Here is a 15,991-nt window from a genome sequence, read left to right as displayed (position 1 = left end):
CCTTATTTAAATGATCAATGGAGGGTGAGCATTCCAGTCCTCCCAAGCTCTAACAACATTCTTAAAACATTTTCTACTGCAATAGTCAGACCTACAAAGCCAATAAACCTTAAAAATAAGACATTAGTTGAATTTTTGGGTAGGATAATAATGTAAAAAAAAGTAAAATTTAGGTATTAGATAAGCGAATAAATAGGGATTGCATGGTATGCATGAAAATGCCTCCTCAAAATAAGGGGGAGGCCATGATTGAAGAATCCATGCCAGATTTCATATATTTCATTCTCAGGCAGTGCTAATTAAAATTTGTCAGCCCATCAGTTCCCATGAATATACAGTATTACAAGCAAAAGTTAAAAAAAAATAATAATAGTAATAATAGAAGGAAACCATCAGACACAGAACATCATGTAAAGCAACATATTTATACATGCACAAATCTACATCAAAGCCCTATTTTTTAGTTAATGGAGCAATCTGCTTGCCTATTTTATAACTAATGAAGCAATTTTCTTCTCTATAAAGATCTATCCTTGTAATGAGATTCCTCTTGTGAATCTTCTTCCTTCACAAGCTCATTAATTAACCTCTCCATATTCCTCCTATATATTGGCATATAGTGATCATTTATCATTGCCTGCGAAAGCCTTAACTTTCCATAGAGTGATCTCGGGGTCTCAAAAACCCTAATATTTGCCTTCTCCTCTCGAAATTCATAATCAACAGTGTCGCCTACCTCCTCCTCAGGTGATCTATCATTTGGATTAAACGTCACGATGTGAATTATTCTCCCCGGAGGAAAGAATCGATGGACTTCGGTTGTAACTACGGGAAGTAAGCTATCTGATTCGCTTGCCTCCGCCACCTCCGCAACGGCAGCGACTTCTTCTTCCCTTATCTCCCTCACGACGTCAGCCTCCTCACCCACACTTCCTCTGTAGATCTCGCTCTCGAGCTGTTGCCAAAGCTCGGCCTCGGTCATGCTATCTTCCTCATTCCGTGCGAGGCCTATGAGGTCGTCCTCGTCAATCTCAGCCTCAACAGCATCGTCAATTTGGGCTGTCATTATCTCGGTTCTCGTCTCCATGAAGGTATTGTTTGAGGTCAGACAAGGATCCACTGTCTCAGCTGCTGTGGTGGAGTTGGTCCCAGGTTCATCTAGTCTTGAGGTGGAGACGGACATGGTGGCGCTCTGCCGGCGACGGGGACCCATACACGACCATGAGGTTATTCGTAGGGATTGACTAGTCCAAGCAGCCTGGGCCACATTACGAGCTCTCTTCATCACGACCTATGAGATTTTTTTTTTTCATGAGAAAAAATGGATAAGAAGTTAGATCCAAAATTTGGAATGATGCGTTAAATTTCAAGTATCAGCCAACTTCCCCTGGCTTTTAGAGAGCTGAAATTACTAATTGCCGCAATAGTACTGCATTCCAAAACTGTACATGAGGATTTACATACATATCACTTCCTATGTATTTACATATTTAGCATCTAAGCTTCAATTTTTACATGTATGCCATCTTGCCTATGCATGAAAAAGGTGTATTTCACATTTTAAAGGTTAAAATGATAGTAATTTTGATGTGAGGTAAAAGATTTGGATGATATAAATGTAGGAAGTGAAGTTTGGTGGCAATTGGGTGGGGTATGCATGTAAGTGCCCCAACTGTATATTACTGAAATCATTTATTGGCCTTGGGGAAATTAGCATGCATACCACACCATTCATATCTGTTTACATATTTAACACCTAAACATTTATATTTACATTTATAACACTTTTGTGTCACAAAACTACGCATGAGAAAAAGTATTTCTTTTTAAAAAAAGTGGTTTTTTTAAATTTTGATATTAAGGATTTGAGTGCCATGCATGTAAATATAAGATCTCATGTGTTAGAGAAGTAAATATATAAGAATTGTGGGAATGCATGTAAATGCCCCTAGTTGCAAATATTTAGATTTTAATTTTAAGAAATATCATGCTAAAAATTAAGAAACAAACCTGAGTTCCATTCGAAACAGGACGAAGAATTGAACCGGCACCAGCTACTCTTGCTCTAGCATTAGCAATTGATGATATTCGAGAGCCGAGAGCAGAAGCAGAGCGATAGACCGTACTCAATATTCTTGTTTGCTCTATTTGACTTCTTAGATCATTTAGCCATGCTGATGCAGTGACCTATTAAACGCAATTTAAAATAAATATTCAGAAAGATAACATGTATTTTTGTAAATATTCAGAAAAGATAACATGTATTTTTGTAGATGCAGAACTGTAAACTGGAGCTTGTGTATTAACTGACGACAGAAGCAGAACCAGAAAATTTGATAGAAGATACAAATAGATAAAAAATGAAAAATCCAAACTCATTTTTCTGCAGTTAACTACTCTTGCATTGTAAAACTGCTAAGGGGCTGCTTGGTCGGCGAGAAGTGTATTATAGCTCTTTTGCATGGGTTTTGGAAATCTAGACATTTGGTTGGAAGAATTTCAAAAGCAGTGCAAAATTATAATGTCTTAGAAATTCAATTCTCTAATTCAATTTCAATGTATTTGGAATCCACTGGATTTGAGTGAATTTCAAATGCACCATTTTGTGTAAAGTGTTGTCCGCCTATCGCCATTGATAGGTGTATTTTAAATTGAATTTATTTTTATTCAAACCAAACATAAAAATATAAACTCCTATATTTATTTTACATCGAAACAAACAACTCCAAAGTATTCCAAATATAGTATTCCAAATATAGTACATCTCCTTTACATTCTTTCTTCAACAAACGAAACAGCCCTTAAAACTTTTGACTAAACAATCTAACATTAATTCAATATGAAAATGAAGCTCCAAAAGTAACCATGCGTCAGGAACTCTAAATATGAATTAACTCAGTATGCCAAAAATTAGGTTTATTTATACCCCTCCTTGGAGTCCGGGTTCGAAACTAGCATAATGTGGTGTGTGTGAATTGTGCATTGGCTCTCTAAGCTCCAAAAAAAAGGGGGGAATTTACATATATGCCACACAATTCTTATGTATTTACATATCTAAGATCCAAAATTTGATGTTTATACTTATGCCTAGCCTATGTCTGAAAAGAAGTATTTCACTACTAAAAAGATAGTGATGGTGGAATTTTTATGCATGTAAATATGAATGCATAGGTCCTGGATATGTACATACATAAGAATTATGTGTTATGTATGTAATGCCCCAAAAAAAAGGAGGGCTTCAAATACAAACCTCAGAACGCAAGTCATCCACTGAAGCTGCCGAGAACGTAGGAACCAAGTCAGCTCCATTAATAACTGACGTAACGAAGTGTGTACCCGACTCTGCCAAGTCCCAGCTCATACATGCAGCTGCATGTACAATAAATTCTAAGTTAGTGAATAATCGCAACTTGTAATGAATATGCCAAGTTAGCAAACACAGCAACTTAATAGTAGGTTCACAGATATAAATATAAATGGCGTTATGAAGATCTATAATTAATTTTCTAAGATAATAAAGTTGATATAATTTTCATAGAATTGCTATGAAAATGGCTTTATAACTACATGTTCTTCATTAGATTAAACATTTTCTATGACAGTCCTCTAAACTGCTAAAAAACATTTGTCTTAAAGATGAAAGCCAATCCCTTGAGCAAAACTCCTTCAATTAAACCAGCATGCTTCAAAGTACCTCTTTTAGGCCGGTCTGGACTTATGTTGCATTTATAAGTTTACTTACAAACCCGACGACTTGCATTTTATGTGAAAATTATCATGGTTGACACTCTGATTCTCACATAAATACCATGCATGTTAAAGGAGTGAGCATCAACATTTATTTTTGAACTATTAATAGGTTCGCCAAATGTTTAACGTTTGCCTAACAAAAGGAAAGGAATAAAAGAACAAGTAAAAACCAAACAAAAAACAATATTGAAACAAATCCATTCAGTATGTGAGCTTAGAACAGAAGAACCATATACATCTTCATCATTTAAACAAAGGTAAATAGAACATGTTGATGTATGCCCCGGACTACTGGTAATGTAAGGGTGTATTATTTGACTCTAATTTTGAAAAACAATACAATAAGATTTTCATCATAGCACACACTCTAAAGACAAATCAAAAAGGTACCACGCATGATAAGTAGTTGGCACAAACATAAAATTTTTGAAGTGTTTGTACTTCATAAATTGCAATTTGCAACATTTACTAAAGAATGAAGATGGCATGTTCTTTTGGATGACTTAGGTAACAAAGTCCGGAATGAGTCGAGTAAAAGCCCAAAATAGTCCACCAACTACTAAGAAACGACCAATTTAATCTTAGAATTTTAAAATGATGCAATTTAATCTCATACTATAAAAGTTGTTTTGAAATGATCCAAAATCAAATTTTCCATTTAATTTAAAAATGGCTTTCACAAATTTAAGGGTAAATCCATCTTTACAATCTTTAGGAATTAAACTCGCCATGTACTTCATTGCTCCAATTCACTGAAGAATTCTTACAGAAAAATAACCTCGATCTAAAGCTTCATTGCTCCTCCACTCGAGCAGCTTCTCTGGTTCTATTTCACCGTTGACAAAGCACATGACTCAAAACATGCACTCCCTTCGTTACTACCTCACTCGACGGTGCTGCCTTCATCTCCGTCTCCCATCTGTGGTGCTTGCGTTGACAGAGCAGGCTTTGACCTTAAGACCTTAAGTCATCGACAGCATACTCCCTTCACTGCTCCTCCATTCGAAGGTTGATGTCACCTCACTATCGTCGAGGAGGATGCGCAAACGTGCGGATGGAGGCAAAGCCTGTCCGCACAAGCACCACAGATGAAGATCGAGATTGGGAAAGAGATGAATATTGCTCCGTTGAGTGGAGCAACGAAAATTCTGGAGACATGTGCTCTGCGATAGTGAAACAGAAGCAGAGAAGCCATGCGATTGGAGGAGCAACAAAGGTTTAGGGCTAGGCTATTTTTGTGTAAGAATCCTCTGGCGAATTGGAGCAGTGAAGTTGATACGGGCTAGGCTATTTTTGTGTAAGAATTAGGCTATTTTTGTGTAAGAATCCTCTGGCGAATTGGAGCAGTGAAGTTGATACGGGGTTGTCCACTTGAATTGGTTCAATTGGTTCAGGGTGGGATTAGGAGGAGCAATAAAGGTTTAGAGCTAGGCTATTTTTGTGTAAGAATCCTCTGGCGAATTGGAGCAGTGAAGTTGATACGGGACTGTCCACTTGAATTGGTTCAATTGGTTCAATTGGTTCAGGGTGGGATTAGGAGGGGCGGTCGGTATTCCTAGGGTTTGAGGTTTGCCTCCCAAGTGGGTGGGGCCCTCCAATTTTACCTAGTATAAGTATATGTTATTTCTACTTGTTCTAGGGCATTACTTGTTTTCATGTTTCTATCTAGTTTGTCGTAGGCAGCTGTTTTTTCCTTCTAGAGATATATTTGACAATGAGTGATGCTTCAGTTATATCTCGCCTGAAGTGGTGGTTATCCTCAACCTTCCCACTCTCCCGCAACCCTACCACTGCCACCGCCGCCGTATTTATTGTAACCAACCCAAAGACAGCACTGTAACTGTTTCCCTGCAAGCCGCCCACCCCTATCTTCATCTCCAGCCACAACTTTCTTGTTCCTTCCTCCAGTCCAGCAGCACCTAACTTTCCCCCTCCCAACAGAACCTACCATCCTTAGCTATCACCCCTCCCTCTATCAACTCAACTGCACCTCCCATCACCGCTCTTGCTGCCACCACCACCATCCAACAACATTTTCCACTAATCACGACAACCTTCCACCGTAAGCCACCCTACCCCCTCCAACCTTCCATACACCAACTCTACACGCAGCCCACCACCTTCAATCCTAGCCCTAGAGAGATCTTGTGTTTGTGTCGTTGCATTTCTTGTTTTCTAGTGTCGTTTGTAAAACCTTTGAATTTCAACAAAAAATTGTTATTTTGAAATCAGTATCAGAAGTCCATGGTGTTTAATTTGTGAAGATTGTAAATAGACAAATTTACCCTTAAATTTGTGAAAGTCGTTGTTAAGTTAAACATAAAATTTGATTCAGGACTAATCCGGAATAATTTTAATAGCTAAAACTAAATTGGAGTATTAAAAAACTCTGGGAAAAAATTAGTCAATTCCTAATAATCGGGAGACTAGTTTAGGCTCTTACCGGGAATAAGTTGTATGAATAAAGTTATATGGGGCCCAATCAAGTATATTGAAACAAAAATACCGATTCTACTTATAATACTCGGTCAAATAGCTTGCTCAATCCATAGATCAGCAAAACACAATCCAAAGAGATAACCGACAAAAACAATCAAGCATATAATTAAGGAATACTCTTGAATAGACTCCCAAAGATAATTTATGAGTAAATTCTATAGGGACATTATGGAAAAAAGACTAGTGTAGAGAAGTTTTAGAACAAGAGAGATTCAGACTCTATGCGGCTACCTGTGGAACTAATCACAAAAGCTTACTCCAAGAGATGATAACATGCCCTTTTTTAGCTCATTTGAGAATCATGAATGCAAGCTAATTCATGAAGATCTCATAAATCAAGATTGAAATGCAATATTTCCAAGTTGAAAATTGATTAAAAAAATAGTTGGCAGTTCATCAAACAAGCTCTTATGCTTGAGTTACCTTGAAGGGTAGGTTAGGAAATATGTTAATTTGTAATATGTTGAATAGCCTATTTAAAGGCAAGTGGTAATAATAGATGGCAGAATTAGTTGGTTTCAAAAACATGTTGTTTTCACATTTTTGGAGTTATTCCACGAAAATCCCTAACTAATGAATCAAACAGCCATAGTTAATTTGTGGCATCGTCCCATATTGAGGTTCAGGCTTCTAGCAAGCGCCAAGTCAAAGTTGTTCCATCTCATTCCCTTTTCATTCTTTTACTTGTTATTCCTACTGCAAAATCTGGTTTCATCACCGTTGGAAGACAAATTCAGCAGGTAAACAGCCTGCCATTCCCTATTTCCTTAGCTGGGTTGTGGCAAAATAGGCTCTCCCTAGCCCTTGAATGTGACCTGGCAGTGGCAAGGGTATTCTTGCACCCAATAACACATGAGATGTGCTCCAAAGTAGAGCATTTTTTGAGCAAGGAATGTAATAGATAAAAGTTCGGCAAAGTTTAGACAGCCAAAATCAATTCATTATATTTATAGTGTTATCATGCAGATTTATTTTAAATTTTCAGAAATTTAATCTATTTAACTAGTTGAATTATCATACAAGTAACTAGAGATTTGAATAAGAGTTATTTGATAGAAGTTGAGTCAATCTAGAACGATTAGTTCCTTTCAAAATTAAATGTACCCTAAATTTTCTAGAAAAAAACCAAGATGTGGCGCAAGATAAAAAAAGAAAAGAAGAAGGCTGCAATTTTTCATTCCGTCCGCAACAAGGAAGAGTCCAAATGAGGGAGAAAGATGTCAGAAGGGGGTGGGGGGGGGTGTGATGTGGCGCAAGATAAAAAAAGAAAAGAAAAAGGCTGCAATTTTTCATTCCGTCCGCAACAAGGAAGAGTCCAAATGAGGCAGAAAGATGTCAGAAGGGAATCATTTAAGAAGTCCCTAAAATGTTTTTAGCCATTCCAGCCTTACATTCTGGGCTTCCACAATAACATTAAGAGGTTGGCAATCACAGAAAAAAATCCTTAATGCAAGGTGCAAAACTTAAAAAAAAAATAATACAAAGACGATGAAGAGTCATTTCTAATCTTTGAGTAGATGAGAATGCAAACACCCTTAAGTCAAAATCTTCCTCCTCTCAGGCAAATATGGTTGGACTGCATGACCCTTAATGGTCATATTTTAACTTCTATGACCTTAGATATCTTATTTAAACATTAGTATGTTATTATTTCATAATTTTCATAAATTTACTGGTTTAATCCTGAGGCTTACACGTCGAAGCTTAAGCCTCACCTCATGAAAGGAGAATGCCTCACTACCCAATTGCACGTTTTCAACCTTATAATCACTCATGAAAAAGAGATGCAACCATTTAAAATAGAAGCCAACGTGAAGATTTCTTCATGTAATGAATAGTTGATGCTGATAAGCTTAATGCATGGATTGATCAGTTGGAGATTTACTGTCTTTTATATGGGTATGGCACCAAGATAAGATTATCTTTACCTAGCTGAAGTTCAATTGTCATGCTTTAGTGCAGTGGAATGCAAGCCTGAATATGAAAGGTCATGAAGAGGCAACCACGAATATCTTTCAACAGCTAATACATCAAAAGTTTTACCAATGGGCTATGTAAAAAACTAATGGAAAGTGACAATTTGTGAAAACACAAAAAATAATCTTTATAAGTGTAAACCATGGAGCTAAGATAACAATCAATTACCTTAGGAATAAATTTTGGAGAGAAACAAACAATAATGAAGTACACCTTCCATGTTATTTTCAAATTGCATACCAGATCCGCTAATTCCTAATCACTAGTCTCAGCCAATAAAAGCATGATTATGATGACCATAAAGTATGAGAACCAATGTAAAATAGAAAAGACTCGGAATCATCTGAAGAGAATAATCTTCAAAAGAAAAAAAAGGGAAAAAAGGACAACTGATGATTATTCCTCTCATAAAATCAATATATATATATGGCAAGTTTTATGATCAATGTCTCGCATATATACCACATAAAAAATTTTGGAAAAATTTAAAATTTAACATTTGTCTTAAATACAAAAGAATTGAAAAACAAATATTTGTTCTGATGAATAACATGCTCAGTTCTCGATGGGCAGGTTGGAACAGTCTTTATTTTTATGGCAATATTGAAGGATATGGTGGCAAAGTTACCCTCCGTTCAGGATATAAAAAAAAAATTTATTCACTATAAGGATACAATTCTAGCAAGAGGAGTCCAACGACATTATCGACACAAACAGCCAAAAGAATCTTATTTCAGCCAACCTTGTGCAGACATTAGGAACATACCCTATCTCAATCCCTACACTTTAGGTTAGATTTAGAAGCAACCATAAATGAAGATTGTTTGCATTTCTCACTTGAAGCTTGCACTCACAAGAATTACACAAATGAAACGACATGCAAGATGGTTCCACTTGACATTTATTAAGTCATCTTTGATAGCTCAAACCTACATGAAAAGTACGTGGTGTGTATCGACAAAATTTATAAGCATCAACTTACAAAGGAAGGCAAGACCATTGAATTGAAAAAATACCACTGACACTGATGGCAAACATAATAACAAGGCCAACAGGTAGATTTATCAATGCAATGCCAGAATGCCCTATTGATGCTAGTTCGCCCTGTGGACAAGCATACATAACGAATCCAAACCAAAAAAAAAAAAAAAAAAGAATAAACGCATGTATGATTTCGTAATAACGTTAGAAATTAGTTCCTAAGAAAAATGTTAAGTTCTATATAAAACTGCATGCTTTCCTTACACATAAATTGCCTTGCAATCAAATAAAGATATATGATAAGAAACCTCCTCCTAAATGGACTTGGTAGTTGGAGCCACTTTCCAAGGAACTACCATTTTAAATAGGCAAGAGGACAAGGAAAAGCGCTAGTACACTGGTCATTAGCAGAGGAGAAGAAGAACTGATGCCTTTTCAATTCGTATAAGGTGAAAGAAAAAAAGGAAAAAGGTATATAGACAGTCTGCGAAGAGTCAATAAGGGAAGAAAGTCACTACTGCTTGATGGAAGAGGATAAAGCAGCTGCCTCTAGTAGTTCGCAGGTTTTGCAGGAAGTTAATTCTCATAAGAAATGAAACAGATGGAAATGAATTCCAAACCGACCAAATTACTTGGGAATAAAGGCTAGAGATGATGATGAAGAATAGACACCCAATGAAAAACTAAGTGTATTAAAGGAACGGGGTGACAGCTATGATGGCAGCTTTGTAAAGTAAACGGACCCTCAAAAGTGTGAGAAGGATTACATGGCGCTTCCACCAAATTTGGTACATATCTGCAGTACTATCTAGCAAATTGGCTATTATTGTAGCATAAAAGTGACCAAACTATTACTTCGGGGCCATAAAAATGAAGCTTACTATACATACTCATTCACACAACACACATAAGGAGGTGTATGAACAATAATGAGTGCAATTCGTGTATGCCTTCTCATAAAAAAATGTCTGATGAAAGCTAACCTGGAGCAAAAGAAACACAAGAAGCAGTTGCAAATTCCTGATGCTCGCGTAAAATATATGTCAGGAGTGCTGCAGTTCCTCCACCGAGTGAGTGGCCGACAACCTAACCAAAATTATTACTGAACAGGTTAGTAAGAAAACACAAAAAGACTGAATTAAAACAGTTCAATCAAGATAAAAATGAGGAAAAAAAAATGGCTAAACTAAATTAAACTATTTTAACTAGCAAAAACAAAGATAAACATGGCACAACAAGAGTGAAGTGACTATTTAAAACTTTACAAACAGGCAAAACAAGTTGGCTGAGTTGAGGCAATGTGAAGTATAATACAAATTAAAGAAGAAAAACCACAAGGACAATCTACAAGCCACTAAACAAGAAACTAAAATGCAAGCAAAGAGTTTTCAACTTCTCATCTCATCAAATCTGGTACTAGTAAAGTTACAAGTTCGGCGTAAAAAAACTTGAGTAGCAAATATGGAAAACATTGGTCACCCTTAGCTGGTAATCTGGATAATCATGCAATGCTTTTGTAAGACATGGATTTGCTATCTTCGCAATCCATCGAGCAGCCGCAACCATTCCACAGTGTGCATAACCAAGAACTAAATCACTAACACCACCTTTATGTACAAGAGTATGATGAAATGGTACAATAGCCCCTGTTGCAGCCGTCAAAGTATCCCTTATGCTATGCGTTCCACGAATGAGTAGAAGTATGCTCTTAGTGTCCCTGTCAGTTAAAATTGTGAAAGCTGGCTTCAAAATCTGCAACCATGTTAAACAAAAAAATCATTAGAATAAGGACTTATAATAAACTATTTTAAAATCTTAAAAAAAAATTGTCAGCAGTGACAGAAACTTTCAAGGCTGGCATGATTAAAGATGAACTCATCAGTTCAAACAATTACTGCATAGAACTCACCCCTGCTTTTGGTTCCTGGAGTAGAACATCTTCGCGAGAGTAACCTGTTGCCTCTAGAAATAACGGGAATGGCTTCTTCGAAAAATGCCAACAAAGTGTTAACAAATTTAAGAGATATGTTAGCTCAGCAGTGATTTTTGGTCCTTTAAGTTGTACACTATTATCTCCAGCGTATATACTAGAAACATCTAAATTTCCCTGCAAGAGAAGGAGGAAAAGGTGACAAGAAAAGCTTTAGCAAGCAAATGAAATGATGCCAATATGTCATGATTTATCATGAGCTAATGACTCGCATAAGTGAACCACTGGAAGTAAAAGACCCCTCCATTGCAAATAAACTAGATACAAATGTAAAGGATATTGCATGATATTTTGCATCACAGAATCTAACAAACAAGAAAATTGCATACTTTTGCGATGAGTTCCTTGCCTATATTATAGAAGAAGCAGAAGTAATTCACATGGTTGAAATATAATTGGAGGGCTGTGATTGAATAAAGAGTATATTGTTAATAATCATCATTAGTCATAATCCCAACTATAGAGGGCCATCTTTATGAATTATCTGTCCATTCATTATTATTAAATGTTGTTTAAGTTGTTAAATCTGTCCTACAAAATTTTTTTACACAATATCTATCCATAGTTACCCTTTAAATAAGGCTTTCCTTCCTAATTAATCTAAAATAATTTTATCTGCCAGTCTAAATGATGTATCTTATCCTCCTTTGTATAATGCTCAAATCACTTAAATTTACTTTTTTACTTCCTTACCTTCAATAGGGACCAACTCTCACAATACGTCGCATACTTCCTTCCTAGTATTCCCACTCATCCAGCTTACTTTTCTCATTTCTACATACTCCACTTAGTTATCTATAACTTCTTTATAACGTAATATTATGATTCATCTAGCATACCATTGCTGTACATATGTCTAACATTACATTTCATAATGGATGCTCTCTTATCACAAAGTACTAAAATTTACTTCTCGGTTTTAACCATCAAGTCTAGCGCAAGATCTCCTTTTCTTTTAATATCCCATTTATTCTAAATAATAAATCCAAGATAAATAAACCTATCAGATTTAGGCTTCAGTAACCTTATAGAAATAATGACTAACAATTCTCAATTTCACAACTACATTTGTATGTCATATACTCGGTCTTTATTTTGGTAATCCCGAGCTCCTTACACTAAATATCTTTTCCAATATTAGAACAACAACAACAACAAGCCTTTATCCCACTAAGTATCATTTTTCTCTATTGTGTCCTATTGAGTGTCATATTTTCATTTAATTCTAATAAATTTAGATCATTTTCTATTAATATGCCCAAGTTTTTTAGGTATATCTTAGTCTTTCTTAACGTAAGTCGAATCCAAAACAACTACTCTTTTAACCGAAACATCAGATAATTGACGTTTAATATGCCAAGTCATTTAAGACGACTCTCTCCAATCTGCCACTAGAGCTACACCAACCCTTTCACGCATACATTTGTTTTGCATTATGTTTGTAAGTGTCAAGCCACTCATCCACCTAAACATTCTAATCTCAACAACACTTAACTTAGTTTTATGCTTATCTTTTAAAGGTCAACATTCTGTGTCATAAAATATTGTAGGTCCCACCACCATCTTATAAATTTTTTCTTTAAGTCTAGGCGATACCTTTCTATCACACAATAGGCCCAATGCATTCCTCCACTTCAACCAACTTGAGTTCTACTAATAACATCCCCATCTCTATCACCATCACTTTGAACAATAGACCCGAGATACCTAAAACAATCACACCGTTTAATGATTTGATCACCCATAGTTACAACTCTACCACTAGATCTACTACTACTAAAATTACATTCCATGTATTCAATTTTAGATTTACTCAACCGAAAGCCATTAGACTCCATTTTCCAATATTAGAACAAATCATATATTTTAACAGAAGTTTCTCTCTCTCTCATACACAGAGAAAAGCATATCCAAGGAACATTAGGTTGTAACTTGTAAGTAACTCCATTTGGGGTGGTGACAATGAACAAACATGACACTCGACTTGGATAGGAATCCTCAGGTACATCTACTCAACATGTTAAATAAAAAATCAATTGGTGAAAAAAGACAAACTAGTAGCAGCATGCTGCAAGAATATTCATCATAAGAAATAATCAGGGATAGTTCAACTCAAAAAACAAGAGACTCCAACTTGTGTCCTGTAAAAGGTAAAATGAGGAGCTTTTTTTTTCAGAAAAAAATTAACTCCACTTAGTGCTCATAAAAAAGTTAGAATGCAGTCACAACACATGCATGTAAAGAGTCACAAAACCTTGAATAAAAAAAATGGAGATGTGCGCCATATTCAAAGAGATTACAACAACTACGTTACCATTTCAAAACAGTTTAGTAATCTTAATTCGTTAAAATGCTTCCACCGATATTACAATATCTATTCATCCATTCCCCTTTCTAGCACCAACTCCTTTTCTTTAATACAGATCAAAATATGAATCCAATAAGAAACTTAAAAAAAAAATTAATCTAATCAAAGGCCTAACAATGTCCGTGTAATTCCCATTCCATATCAAAATAAGACATGTACAAAAATTTGTATTTACATGCCTAAAGCCCAAACCTAGATATTTGCACATACAGCACCTTGGTGTCATAAACAAATGAATGACAAAGTGTATTTTAATTTTAAAAAGGTAGTGATTGTGATGCTTTTTTATGTGATGTTAAAGATTTGAGTGGTATGCATGTAAATATCAAACTTTGGGGGTTAGATATGTAAATACATAAGAATTATGTGTTATGCATGTAAATGCCCCTCTTTCTAGTCAAGAAAACCAAACGGAGTAGGTTATGTTTATACCAAACTCTTCAGGGTTTTTCCCAATAAAAATAGACAGCTATAAGTACATTTCCATCTTAAAAGCTCTATGCCTGCTTAAAGACAAGCAAATTAAAGGGTGTACCTGCCTCTTGAGAAGAAAATTGATCCCAAAAGCTAAATCTCCAATCGGCCATTTCCCCAGAGTCTCAGAGTAAGTAAACCTCAAGGTCTCAGACAAGGTCGATATTGTTTCCATCCACGTAGCTGGTGCTTGCACCGGCCTCCGAGAAATCCTGTTCACATCAGGAGCATTCCTAGATCCATCATCACTATCTTCGCCCTCTTTATGATCCCGAGATTTTTCTGCCTGTAATCTTTTGTTCAGCGTGTAGTAAAGTAGAGCCGCCGCACCTGCAGCGGTGGCCATTGTTGCCGTAGCCATTGTTTTCAATCTTCCGTTGATGAATCCAAACAACAAAGCACATAAACTTTCTGCAAACAGGAGAAAGAACACAATTTCCTCCTAGATCAGAACAAACAATAACAACAAAGATTTTCAGATCACTACGCCTTCCGTGCCAAAATATATTCCGCAAACCACAACAGACAACAGCTAACAAGATCCATGAAATAAATTCAATAAAAAAAAAATCAGAAATGCCCCAAAATTCCTACAGTACAAACCCTAAAGAATCTAAAAAGCTAACAAAATCAAATCAAAAGCAATAAAAAACCTGAAACGATCCAAGCTTACCTGATACTGAATCCCGGAGCACAATTTCGCTTGCATCCGCAGATCAAACCAGTCTTCTGCGCAGAAGAATGGAAACAAGAACGTATCACTCCACAGGGATCGTTAGGGTTCACTTCGCGGAGAAGCAGAAGGCGCCGTGCGAGCCATTCCATCCGCGTACATTATGGAAACTTTCAAGACAGGACGAATTTCAGTGGCCGACAATACATTTCTACCATTCTATGTCTCTCAAGACGTCCACCACCGAGCGTTAAAAGCCACGGGGCGTTTTATGGAATTCCTCACAAAATGACAATTATATATTTATTTAAAATTACTTCGCGGAGAAGCAGAAGGCGCCGTGCGAGCCATTCCATCCGCGTACATTATGGAAACTTTCAGGACAGGACGAATTTCAGTGGCCGACAATACATTTCTACCATTCTCTCTCTCAAGACGTCCTCCACCGAGCGTTAAAAGCAACGGGGCGTTTTATGGAATTCCTCACAAAATGAAAATTATATATTTATTTAAATTTTATAAATGTGGTATGAATGTAATTATCTCTGTAAAAATGATTTATCGTTCGCAAACAGCTCGCGTTCGTTAAAATTTTAAAATAGTTTGTATTTAATTCGCTAACATAATGATCACAAATACAGATTTATTTGTTCTTGCTCAGCTAATTTTGAAATTAAATAATTAAATAATAATATTTATTTATATCATTTCAATATTAATTTTTATATATATTATAGAAATAACACAAATTAATTCTATCTCATGATAACTGTCAAAAAAGTTTGTTGTTCGCAAATAACTCGTATTCGCTCGTTGAACAGTTCGTGTTTGAATAGTTTATTAAATAAACTAGCCAAATACGAACAAGCCTTTGGGATCGCTCATACTCGATTCATTAACACACCTATAAGTAAATGACTAAGAGTTTGTTTATCGTTGTAGTCTAGTTGGTTAGGATACTCGGCTCTCACCCGAGAGACCCGGGTTCGAGTCCCGGCAACGGAATTTTTTGTCTTTTTTCGTGTTTTTTTTTTCCCATTCGGTTCCTGTAAACTTCTTTTTGAAGAAAATCGCGGCCTATATATGAAATCCTTCTCGCTTTCATGAAAAGGCGTCACCTTGGTGAGATTTGGAAGCTGAAACTGGCATCGTATTTCGCTTTCAATTCATCCATTTCGATTTCATCCATTCTGTGACGTTGGATCGACGGCCAAATCATTAATCAACGGAGATACAGAATTTTATCTGTCCAAACATTTAGGTAAAGTTCTTCCTTCGT

At 36.1% G+C, this 15,991-nt stretch overlaps 1 protein-coding gene and 1 non-coding gene across 5 annotated transcripts; one reads left to right on the top strand and one right to left on the bottom strand.

Moving 5' to 3' along the window:
• Positions 1-246: 246 nt before the first annotated feature.
• Positions 247-15,152, bottom strand: LOC110027105. Of its 4 annotated transcripts, none has more exons than XM_020728391.1 (9): positions 15,030-15,152; positions 14,713-14,768; positions 14,101-14,450; positions 11,117-11,314; positions 10,687-10,959; positions 10,191-10,293; positions 3,251-3,369; positions 2,011-2,187; positions 247-1,291 (listed from the first exon to the last, which is right to left on the bottom strand). In XM_020728391.1, the coding sequence occupies exons 3-9, from the start codon at positions 14,398-14,400 to the stop codon at positions 518-520; spliced, it is 1,944 nt and encodes a 647-aa protein (XP_020584050.1). In that variant the 5' UTR covers positions 14,401-14,450; positions 14,713-14,768; positions 15,030-15,152; the 3' UTR covers positions 247-517. The 4 variants fall into 4 exon arrangements, with proteins under 4 accessions (XP_020584050.1, XP_020584053.1, XP_020584049.1 ...); XM_020728394.1 differs by lacking the exon at positions 15,030-15,152 and adding an exon at positions 14,826-14,931; XM_020728390.1 differs by lacking the exon at positions 15,030-15,152 and having other exon boundaries at positions 14,713-14,804.
• Positions 15,153-15,644: 492 nt separating this feature from the next.
• Positions 15,645-15,717, top strand: TRNAE-CUC. Its single transcript has one exon. It is a non-coding gene; the product is annotated as a tRNA-Glu (tRNA).
• Positions 15,718-15,991: the final 274 nt, after the last annotated feature.

The sequence above is a fragment of the Phalaenopsis equestris genome, unplaced genomic scaffold (assembly GCF_001263595.1).
Source record: "Phalaenopsis equestris unplaced genomic scaffold, ASM126359v1 Scaffold000414, whole genome shotgun sequence".
Taxonomy (NCBI): domain Eukaryota; kingdom Viridiplantae; phylum Streptophyta; class Magnoliopsida; order Asparagales; family Orchidaceae; genus Phalaenopsis; species Phalaenopsis equestris.
The sequence above is the reverse complement of the archived record's forward strand: the minus strand, read 5'-3'. Positions and strand labels throughout refer to the sequence as shown.